Source organism: Thamnophis sirtalis, unplaced genomic scaffold, assembly GCF_051295495.1.
Source record: "Thamnophis sirtalis isolate CommonGarterSnake01/CBP01778 unplaced genomic scaffold, rThaSir2_p1.2 scaffold_7, whole genome shotgun sequence".
NCBI lineage: Eukaryota > Metazoa > Chordata > Lepidosauria > Squamata > Natricidae > Thamnophis > Thamnophis sirtalis.
The window spans coordinates 11,054,126-11,066,442 of record NW_028261387.1 but is presented as its reverse complement, the minus strand read 5'-3'; the positions used below and the strand labels follow the sequence as shown (position 1 = coordinate 11,066,442).

Here is a 12,317-nt window from a genome sequence, read left to right as displayed (position 1 = left end):
TGGGGGCAGTGGTTTTTGCACTGCTGCTCCCTGCCGGGATGCTGGAACAGGAAAAGCAGGAGGAGCCGCTGTTGGGGAGGCGAGCTGCCCCAGGAGGGCTGGAGGAGAGCGCAGCATGGAGACACTGTCAAGGGATAAGAGGCACGTTGGCTAGGAAGTGACTGGGAAGGGGAGGGACTGCACTGGCTTCTTCTCAGTGGCAGGCTTCGGAGGGTGCTTCATCCCAGCCAGAGTTGGGGCAAAGGTCTCCCACTGGCTGACCCCACAACCCAAGCCCGCGGAACGCCAATGATCCTTACTTCCGAGGCTGGGAAGGGGCTCCGGCTTTCCAGAGGAGGGAGATGGCCCAAATTTCTCTCCCTGACTGGGGCTGTGGAAATGGGTCGTCAAAAGCGATGTCCCGCCACCATGATGGGGGACAGGGAGTGGCAAGGGAGGCATGAGGACTGTCGAAAGGCCAGGCGGAGCCGGTACATGCACACTGGAGAGCAGGTACCTGGCACACATAAGCATTCCAGAAACTGGAACATCATCTGCTTTTCTGTTTCTGGTGCATTGGTGGTTCACACTTGTTGCCAAAAAGGATCATGCGCGCTCTCATTTTGGCACTCTATGCCAAAAAGGTTAGCCATCACTGTCATAGGACATTTATATTCCACCTTTTTGAGACTCACAAACACAAAACCTACAATCTCATACTACAAAAAATGAAACTTAGTTTTACATATGCTGCATGATAATTTTGGTGCCTTTGAGTCACTCGTATCTCTAGGTTACTGTCTAGACTGGTCTGTCCAATTTTTTGGGTAAGGTTTATTGGGAGTAATTTGCCATGGTTTTTCTAGGGTTGAGAAAGTGCCCAGCCCAAAGTCACCCAGTTGGATTTGTACCTAAGATGGAACTGCAACTCCCAGCCTCAATTCTGGCACCTTAACCACTCCTCCAATTCTCCTCAAATGATTATTACTCAGTACTATTCATTAGAACAATTTATAAATAAAACACACTATTTATCTGATATCAGGAAAAGGTAGACTGAGCAGAAAGGCAATAAACAGAATTATCGGGGAAGAATTTATGATAGTCTATATTTTTTGTAGATGATTAGATCATATAGAGTTGACGATTAAAAGAATCATCTTTGTTATAAAAACTGATAGCTGGAACAGTTTTTTCAGGACATTGGTAATATTTTCCCCATAGCTACTAACTGATATGTCATCCATTTGTCCACAGCATCCTGGTTTAGAAACACTTATTTCAAAATGGATAATCAGGAGCTTTAACAGGAAATGATTGATAAAATTGTTTCCATTAACATGATCTTAAATACATTCCTTCATTTTTAGCACTGATAAGCTTTTATAAGCTTAATGCAGTAAAGTTAAACTTAAAGTTATTTAACTGCAAAATAGTTTTAATACACAAACTGTTGTATTGGCTTCTTTGAATGTTTATGACGTGGCAAACTACTTTAAAGAACAAGTATTTTGTGATATCTGTCACATTAAAATAAAATTGCTTCAGACACTCTCTTCTCTTTCCTGCTAATCCTTTTGGAAATGATCCAGAAAATATTGAAAGAGAAAGCATATGACGACACCTGACAAGGAGTTTACAGAGTCAATATTCTGCTAAGAAATGTGTACTGCATGGCAATGAGTTATTCATCATGCCAAATGCATTTCAAGTAGCATTTCTGGAAAAAGTTACATCTCAATAGTTCCATAGAATACTCATATTAATACCAGATTGAGACAGAATGAGACAAATTGTTGCACATGCATTGAGGTAGTGCATTTCAGTATTCTTGAATTAAATGAAAGTTTAAGCAATTCAATAAATGAAGAGAGGTCTCTTGTTGCATACCACTTGCTTTGATTACTTTTTTTACTCTGTCTTCCTATTATATAAATCTTATCTTTCTGTTTGGTAACAAAGGAAAAGAGGAAATTAATCTCATAATTTTGTTGCACTAAATCACCAGAAAAAACCCCAACATGGAACAAAATTGAAATTTGGATACAACAAGCTTTAGTATTGTATCAGAAAGGAAAGACAGAAGTTCCTAGACAACAATTCCATGCTAATTGCCAGCCAGGATTAAAGGTAGCAAGCAGATCATATTAGAAGTGGGCATGCTGGTTTAACACACTAGGGAATGAATGAAAATACACACACACACACACACACACACACACACACCCCTTTCTATGTCACACAGAGAACAAACTATAATTCTTAAATTAATATTCAGGTTAATATTTCATGAATTAGTATTGATAAATAAGAAATACAATACTGAGCTTGGTGGATTTTTACATTTTTAGACGAGAGAATTACATTTGAAATCTAGATTATCTGAGAATGGTAACCAGAATTAAGCAATTAAGATCAGATAAATGTGTGTCCCTAATTACATTTAAAATAAGGAACTTGATTCCAAAAAGAGTATTAGTATCTATTCCCATATTTCAAATTCTTAGTCATAGCTTATTTGGATTCAATGATACACTATATTGCCAAAAGTATTCGCTCACCCATCCACATAATCAGACTCGGTTGTGAGCGAATACTTTTGGCAATATAGTGTATATCTTCATCAACCTCCTATAAAAGCTGTTTATTAACTTGCAATATAAATGTTAAAGTACATAAATAATAATCATTTTAAATCAATCTACTATTTGGAGAAATATTTACTGCCATACAAACAGTTAACAATACCTGTTGCTAGGAAGAAAGGTACAGAAGGATAGATACAGACATAAGTGTAGAAATACACATTTATTCATAATCTATAGTTGAAATCACTTTGAAAAGGAAACATCAGGTGTCAATCCCAAATTAAAAGCATTTGTATATAATGTCAAGTTCATAAAGTTAAAATAATTCATGTTTTAACTATCTCTATTTACTAAGCAAACACAAACAACCATTTGACCATTTTTTAAATTCACATTAAGTCAATTATGTTCACCATAGGAACAAATATACTACAGTGGCTGCGTTCAGAGAACACAGTGAGCCACAACCTACTAAATCAACATAATGGCTATGTAGTAGAGGAGAAGGCAAAACTCTCTTCCACCCAGCTGTCACCTTCATAAATCCCTCCCCTTCCTGATGTAAGCATCAATTTAATGCTATTGCACTTCAAATTTTGAAGTGTCCTGACTTTCCGCCACCTTAAGTTAGTCCCTCCACTTCCAGTGAGGCATTGGGGAACTGCTAAAATGGGCAGCTAGCAGCCCTTATTTTCATGGGAATGGAAAGTGCAAATGAGAAAGACAAGGAGATGGTGGCAAGGCAAGAGGTCTTGGCAATGAAAAAGCATCAGCCTTTCAGTTACAGAACAACAGCTGCAAAATTACTGAGATAGAAATAACAGGATGTGGTTCCCATCTCAATTCATATAGAACAGGTGTTAAGCAATGACTAGATGTACGAATATTATACTATAGAAAATAGTATAATCCTAAATCCTCAAATTTAAAATCAAAGTATTTTAATATAGAAATATAAACAACTACAAGTTTGAGCACAAATGTAAATGATCACAAATGATTCCTGTGATGCTTCATAGAATTAATGTACTTTTAAAAGTATTTGTGAAGGAGAAGTAAAGCTTGAAATTATGCCAAGGACACAAAGATTTGAGAACAAACGAGGAGAGGGGAATGACGAAGACATTCAGATATGGTACATAGCCAAACTAAAGAAAGGCTGTGAAAATAAAGGATGCATTTTATACTCTGAAAAGCCATGATACAAAGAAACAAAAGCCATAATAATTAGCTACTTTATTATGTCTCATCAAAACAAGTTTGTTCCTTTTTTAAAAAAGTGGCTGTTATTCCTGTATAAATGATTGGGAAATGTATGCGCATAGCTTCTTTATAATTGCATAGACATTCCCTCTTGTCTAAACATACACACCCATTATGCAACTCTCTTTCATGCTAAGCAACTTTATGCAAAGCGTAGAAGAAGTGTAAACATATGTTTAAACCATGTGCAAATGTATGTGAACTGATTAGGAAGCATCTAACATAGAAACAAGATTCAGCTCTTGCTCAGAGCACAATATAGATTTGTTAATGCTTTTTATTTTTAGAACAAACAAAAGCAGTATTAAAGTTATTCTGCTACTATACTAAGAAGGATATTTGATTGCCCTTGCATATAATCACACCATCCTCTTAAGGGATGTGTTGTACAAACCTCTTCTGAATCCATTCTATTAAAAAGGAGTTTCTCATTTAAAGTCCCCTGATTTTTGTTTAAATAAAGATAACTTTTAAAATAAGAGTAAACAAGAATGAACATTTTCCACCTTTATTTTTAGAATGGAATGGGAAAACTGTCACTTCTCTTCATCTAATGCTGCAAGTTTAATCTCATTTGAATATTTTTGAAAGAAGCACTTTTTACAAGGTCTTTTACATTTTTCCACCCTTCCTCACTTCCTATTTGAAATAGCTGCAAACGCTTTTTACATTATTTTTACACATCCCCATGTATTTCTTCTCTCCATGTCTAAATATAGACTTTCTATATAAGTACAGCCAAAGTATCTTTTAACCTGTATACAAAATCCTATAGAGTAGGGGTGTCAAACTGGCGGCCCACAGGGCAGATGCGTTACGTGCAGGCCACGCCCAGCCCAGCTCTGCGAAGGGGAAAAAATTGTGAAACAACACATGACAACAACAACGAGGTGAGTTTGACACCCGTGCTATAGAGGAAATTACACCAGAAAATTAAACAATATGAAAATTCCATAAAATAACAAGAATCAGACTAGAAATCAGGAGACTGTGATGTCAAAACTCAACTTAATTATGAAAGGCAGCTGGGTGGCTTTGTGCCAGTCACACTATCTCAGCCCAACCCACCTAACAATGTTGTTGTTTTTGCAGGAAAAGAGGAAGAGGAAAGCCACCACAAGTAATTTGTAAAAACTAAGAATGGCAAGGGACAGATAAAATTAAAAAAATAAAATAACATCAACTTCTTTTCTCTACCACACTTTTTAAAAACCAACAAAATAGTATAAAACAACCAAACAGGTACGGTGACTAAAGATTGTTTTGATGCAGCAAAGACGTGCATACAAGTAATTATGTTCATGCCGCAACAATTTTGTCAGGGGTGATTTTTGTAAACTGTTTGACTATAGTTTAATAGATTTGGGGATTGCTTGTTTTATGCTTCCAGGAAAGGCCTACAGAGAATTTTGACAAGTGTTGAGTGTCTAAACTCATTAGAGAATTTTTGTAGATGGCTAGGCTCTTTTCAACAATAACGTTCTGTAAATCTGATAAAAAATATCTCAAGAATATATTCTTGCTCTCTAACAATTGCAATTCTTTAAGCTGGAGTAACAGTTCAGTTCAGTTCACTTTATTTGTATGCCGCCCTTTTCCCTGGGGGGACTCAGGGCGGCTCACAGTTCAAAAGGGGTGGGGGAAGGACAAACAATTTACAACATAAAAAGTGAAGTTAAAGGTACAATGAACAGAAAATACATTGCCTTCATGATTGCATCTTTATTTAATATAGGAAGAAACGAACAGGAACACAACCAGCCCCAACCGCCTCTTCCCAGCTTACATTTTCTAAAAGGTTGGCACCTACGTTTTTGTGTGTGAGCCCATTTTTCTGTGTGTGAGCCCGCTGCTTTTTAGCCTTTTATAGTATTCTACCACTGACCTCCAGACCTCCATCAAAACAACATACCTCCACATCCTAAGGATGCCAACTGAGTCTCGGAAATTTTTCATAAAGCTGGGAACCGGGTAATGAACCTTTTGCTAGATCACAAGGAAAGCTTGGCTGGAATCACAGAGATCATCATAGTTGGGAAGACTTTTTAAGCAGGGGGGGCATCACCAGTCCCTAAACCTCTCAACAGAGCCATAGCCAGGAGTGAGGAAACAAGGAGGGGGGGAGGGAGAAGTAGGACTGTTGGGTTGAGAAGTGGGGGGGTGGAAGCCTTTAAAACGACAGCTTGGGGCCGGGCCTAGTTAAGGACCCGGCGAGGATTCGGTTACCTGATTCTTCCCGTAGTTGCTGACTCCCCCCCCAAAAGAGGCTCGGGAAGTCCTGAGAAACTGATGGCGCGGATTCCTAACCGCCGGGCGGAATTCTTTTGCTCGGGCGGCTGCTTCGCCGAGGAACGCGTAGCCAAGGATCCTTCGCAATTCCTCCCCCCCACAATGTACACACATCCTACGCCTTCCCTCCCCCGAGCGCCTATCCAACACCACCACCCCCCCTCGCTTCCCCTATTCGCGGCACCCTGGCCCACGCCTGGCTGCTCCCAACTGCAGCGCAGTGTATACACCCCGCCGCCGCAACCCCTCAGCCCCGTGTCCCGCCTGGACACCCTCTCTACTTACCTGCCCGTAGTAGGGCTTCCTGAGCCAGGCCCCCGCAGAGACCCTCCTCGCCATGGTAATGGCATATCCCCGCAGTGGGCTGCAGCAATCGGAGGGAGGGTTTGTTTGTTTTTTGTGGGGGGCGGGGGTCGCCCGCTGAGGCGGCCGGACGGCCTGAAGCCAAAAGCGGGTGAACGGCGGGCCGACCGGCGGCGGGCTGCGCTTCGCCTCAGCTCGCCCTGCCAAGAAAGCAGCAAAACGTGCCCGAGCGGGGCGGGCGGCGCCTCTCGCGCCCTCTCGGCCCCGCCCCCTTTTCCCTCCCTTTGGCAACTGTCACAAAGCGCGGCTTTCTCGCGGCCTCAGCCTCCGAGGGGAGGGGCCGCCGGAGAGCAACTCCCCGGCCTGAGGGAGGAATGGAGGCACCTCGGCTGCCGCTTCGGCCGGCGCGCGAAAAACCCGCCTGCGCTCGCCTTTCGGCTTCCCCCTCATTCTCCTCAGATTAAAAAAAAAAAAAAGACCGGGCGGGGAGGGGGGGAGAGGCTTCCGGTTCTGGAGGGAGGCTTGGTTGGCGCGCCGCCCAGAATTTATCCCGCTGCCTCGCGCCTGCCTCGGCAGCGTCGCGTGAGCCCTCCAGGAAGGGGAGACGGTTGGGATTGGGGGTGAGGCGATTGGGGGTGGGGTGGGGGGCTCCCTCCCGCCAGCCTGGGAGCGCTGCCGCTCTGCAGTGGGAGGAATCGTGCCCACACGAGTCACGAAAACGCGTGGAGTGTGTGTGTGTGTGTGTGTGTGTGTGAATGAATCCCGCTGAAGTGGGGCGGGAGGGTCAGGTCCTTGGGGTTCGTACCTCCGACACTACTTTAAACTGGATCCTGGGCTTAACATGAGCAAGGCAGCGCCGTGTGCTGCTGCTGGTGCTAAAGAGGCTCGGGATCCATGCATGGAGTGGCTGTGGGTGTGCTGGAGGTTGCCGGGATGCTCTCTAGCACTTTCTTCTTCTTCGCTATTTTATTTTTTTTTAAAGATGGTGTGGCAAGTGCTTATATGTGTGTGCTGTAGTGTAGTTGTATACTGCATAGATAACTTGTAATAGTTTAACTTGGTAAGCAAGTGGTGCTTAATTTCAAATAATTTAGTGTCTGGGTGACAGGTAAATATCACTTTGGGAGCTTCTACCCCCTTCTCGAATGGTATGACTGTTGTGTGTTTTAAATTATGTATTGTTGCGCGTTGTTTTAATTTTTTTTTTCTGTATCCCCCTCCCTTAGTTGAGTTGTGAGCCGCCCTGAGTCCCCTTGGGGGGGGGGGGAAAGGGCGGCATATAAATAAATAAACATTCACATTCACATTCATGCTATGTACAAACTGGCTGGTGCGGTTTAAAATGTCAGGTGAAAGGGTTTTTTTTGTTTTAAAGAAGGATCAAGGGCAGGTTTCACACGTCCATTGTAGACTTTATAGTACTTGCTGTCGTAAATATGTAATTTATACAACTTAATTGTATTGATATTACTTAGTGCAGTTAATTACTTGTCTTTAATCTATGCAACCACCAGAGGCAGGCAGATAATAACATTAGTTAATATTTAAGAAATTCAGGGAAAGGGACAATTTGCTCATGGTGAACACACTGTGAACTAGCCTCTTTGTAAACATTAAAACAACATTTTGGTTTCCCCTTATAGCCTATCTATCCCTCCACCCCAAAACCTATCAAATATTTCTTAAGACTACTGCAAATCTGATTCATTTTTGGCAGGTTAGAAACTCATGACATCCTCTTTCAAAATAATATTCTGGCCCAAGTACATTGAAAGTGTGTTTGTGTGTGTGCTTCTGCGTATAATACTTTCACTATTGTGAAATACTTTCATCATTAGTGAAACGGATAGATTAAATCTAGTATTCTATAATAAAGCAATTCCCATGATTCAGTGTATCTGCCTCCTTTTGAATATACTGAATGAATCTACTGGGTATCTGTCATTTGTGCTTTCAAAATACCTGATGGAAATCCTGAATAACTGTTTTATCCTGAAAACAAATGTAGGCTTCTATTTCACTCCAACAATTTTTCATTAATAATAGATATAAGGGTGATTAATCACAATGTGAGGTTTACTGATGAGTGAATAAAATTACACTCGTTTCCTTATATGTTCCCCACCCAAGCTTTTTACATCATTAATAAATATAATTGACACTGGTAGTTCTCAATAAGTTCTCAGTGTACATTAGCAAGCCATGGTATAGTCTCAGTTTTCACATCTAACTTCTCTCTGAAACCCAACGTGAAATATTTCTTGCTTTTAATAAAGGTACATCAAAGGAGAGAAAGGTATTCATGTTCATTTAAATGACAAATGTGAAGTTCAGGTAAATATAATCTTACCTAGATGTATAATCTAAGAAGAAATACCCTTCTAACCAATGAGAGTTTCCTTAGAGTGAAGTTTGATTCCTGGTTTCGTGAAGATGGTATGTATTAACCAGTTCCATCTTTGCTTTGCTTTTCCAGAATCACCAAGGTCAGCTAAATACCACTACCTACTCAACACCCATTATTACTAAATAAATGTAGATTTAGGTCAAATCAAGGTTAATGTAATTCACGGTATAGTTTCATCACGATAGGGCAAATGCATTAAAGCAATGAGAAATTAAAGAGGTGGCACAAAAGGAGGAAAATATATCTTCCAGAGATACTCTCCTCCTTTTCAAGAGGAATATTAACAATTTCATTTTTAAATTTTTATTAAAAACCAGCAAAAACATACACGAAGCACAGAATATTTTATTATTTACCTGAGCAGTTGTTGCCTGGAACAAACCCTACAAGGCAGGGTACAAAGGCAGCTTAATTTTACTTTAAGGATTAGCAGCTTAATTTTAATTTAATGTTGATGAAGAAACCGCAGAAACTTAGGTAACCCAGGAGGCATGGCATGGCTACATAGAGGGATAGTATTAGTGTTAATTCTGATGTATTGTGAAAGGAAATTGGAAAGGGAAACACAGCATTAATGTATAGAGATGCACACCAAATGTATATGTGAAACTAGATCACATTTTCACACATCTTTGATGATGGACATGATCTCCCTTAAATATTTATTATCACGTGTTAAAAGTATTGAAAATGTATGTAACATAATCAATTGTCAAGACATATGAATAGTGTCACTAGGAAAATCCATAAAGATCAATTCATAAGTAAGACTAAAAGTACTTTATTGTTGGGCAGGTCTTTGAGCCAACTTCAATAAAGGGCAAATGTTAATCTTCTCAGTGGAACTGTGGTGATTATGATGCAAATGTAGTAACTCAGGGTTCTAACAAATTCAATGCTATAATTTGCAGAAGAAAAAGATCTTAATGGTGTATTTTTGTGCTTATGTTAAATCATGAGTTAATTGATATACATCCAGGGCTTTCTGCGCAGTCCTTAAGATTCCCTTAGTTGCTGCCAACTTTTCAGTAAATTGAAATTAAATTTTTAATTCAGTTTTAGTACAGGATAAAGTGGAAGAGGGGCAGCAGTGGAAAATCCATTAGGAAATTCTATATTCCATAATGTTGTCCTATCAAGATCATCATTTGCCGGCAGGGGTGGGGGCAGCAATACAGAATGAGCTTTACAACCCTGCATCCCCCCCCCCCCCCAGTCTTTCAAATAAAGCATAAGAGTTGCAGAATAGAGCAGTTTCTACATTTTATGCCTTGCATCAGTCATGATTTTGGGAAGAAATGAATTGTATAGAGCAAAAAACCTATGCCAGGACATTAAATTTTGCTTTTTTTAGACTTACACTTCCTGGACACTTAACTTTTATTCAGTCAGGCTTTATTATGAACGTAACACAGCAAATGGTAGGGTTTAATTGAAAAGAAACATAAAAATTTTTAAAAAGTGAACTTCTAAAAAGAGTTACAGAAACGTAAAAATAAGATGCAATTATAAAAGGTATATAAATTATAAACTAAAAGGTATAAAAAGCAAAAGTTTCTAATATTTATTTCTAATATGTTTTGTATCTAAACCTCAATTTATTTTATGTACATTAACTTCTTATCTTGTCCCAGTATGGATCTTTGTCATAACAATTTTTGAAAGGTTGAAGAAGGTTACTATGCTGTTTGTAATTTTATCTGGACTAAATACTTTATATCAATCATTTGTAATTTCTATGGGTATTTTGACTTTTTAAAATACAAAGGCAGTTTTCCTTTTCAATTTTTTAATGAATAGGATTTTTAAAATACTGCATACAATTGTGTTTTTCTTTCATTCTTCTTTTAAAAGATGTTGAGCCTATTTTTTCTAGCCAGATACCTCAATGCTATAAAAGCCAAAAGGTGATTTTATAAAGTTAATTTTTCATCCTCAAAATCACTAGTTAATTAAGTTCAAGGTGTGAGATCTCTTTTTGTCTCATAAGCTAGAAGGAAGACAGATCAAGATATTCCGTTGCCTTAGAAAAATGGGTAGTGGCAGCCTTAAATTATCACCAAGCTGCAGTAAGGCGTGTAAGCAGGCCAGTGTGTATAAAACTCAGTGGAATTCTAGGAAATAAGGATTAAAATGCTCCACCATTAACATTAGGTACTCAGAAGTCTCTCTTGCTACACTTTCTAATTGGCAGAACAAAATAATTATTTTCTTGTGTGGGGAAAGATAATGCAAGACAAAAAAAGGAAGGGCAGTACATGGTTACTTAAAGTAAATTGAATCTTAAGTGCAATATGCTTCTGCATAATTGTATGTAAGAATGTAGTTGTAAATAAGCCTATTGAACTTAATAGTTTTATTTTGCAACTAGACAACCCGTGACCAATTGGGTCATTGTTTCATAAATGTTTCCGTACCTAAAAAGAGAAGCAGATTGAACGTGGGCAGGCAAAAATGGGGGGGGGGCTCTTGGTGATCCGAGCTTGGTTGTTTTCTTGCAGAAGTTGCATTACTCACAACTTATCATCAGTGCTAGTAAAGAGTAGGGTTTGCTCTCAGTGTATATTCTAATGGTTTACAATCAAGTAAACAACGTCCCAATCAAGGAGTTGCCAAACAAGCCAACAGTATACAGCCCAACCAAAGAACCTCTAAGACCACCCCAGGGCAAGCCACTAGAATATAAACTGAGAACAAACCAGTGGTGGGATTCAGCCAGTTCGCACCTATTCGGGAGAACCGGTTAGTAACTTTCCAAGCAGTTCGGAGAACCCATTGTTGGAAGAAATCTCCTTTTGTTTTTTTCCACTTTACAGGGCTAATCCTGTAAGGAAGGCAGGAAGGAAACATTTTGGTGTTGTTTGTAGCCTAACCTTTATTGCCCTCCTTACAGAAACTGCCTCTCCAGTTAACCTTTATTACCATTGTAACAGCTAAGGCGAAGCGCCCATCGATGTGAGTGACCTCGAGTTGGCCACACCCACCCAGTCACATGACCACTGAGCCACGCCTACCCAGCTGGTCATTAGGGCAGAGAACCGGTTGTTAAATTATTTGAATCCCACCACTGGAGCAAACCGTATCCTTACTAGCACTGATGGTGTTACCTAGTTTGGGTAATGAAACATTGCATGAAAACAACCAACTCGGACAACACCAAAGACCCCTCATTTCAACCCTGAGGCTGAGCTACAAATATTCTCCTTTATTGGAGGTCAGTGGAACCAGGAGAGACTTTCAACTTTTTGTTGGCTTCCCCACTGAATTTCCTTGCAGGAAGTTGGAAAGGATCACATGACTGCAGCCACTATTGAGCAGTACAACTTTGCCAAATTTCAATCCCATGGAAGTCATGGGGCCTGGATTTTGAACATGTTTTTTAAGTTGGCCCATTTGAGGTACCGGTATGTTGATTAAAAAATGGTTGCCCTATGCTACGTTGTTTTGCCTAATCACAATCAAACTGATATAAGTGTTTTCCTGGTATA

At 39.9% G+C, this 12,317-nt stretch overlaps 1 protein-coding gene across 1 annotated transcript in view; it reads right to left on the bottom strand.

Annotated features, from left to right (window-relative positions):
• The window catches only part of DIPK1A (divergent protein kinase domain 1A), a 30,484-nt gene extending 23,933 nt beyond the window's left edge, over positions 1 to 6,551 (bottom strand). The window contains exon 1 of the mRNA XM_087719300.1: positions 6,405 to 6,551. Within this exon, the coding sequence (XP_087575426.1) occupies positions 6,405 to 6,458 (54 nt within the window). The 5' untranslated portion in view covers positions 6,459 to 6,551. The remainder of the gene's footprint in view (positions 1 to 6,404) is intronic.
• Positions 6,552 to 12,317: the final 5,766 nt, after the last annotated feature.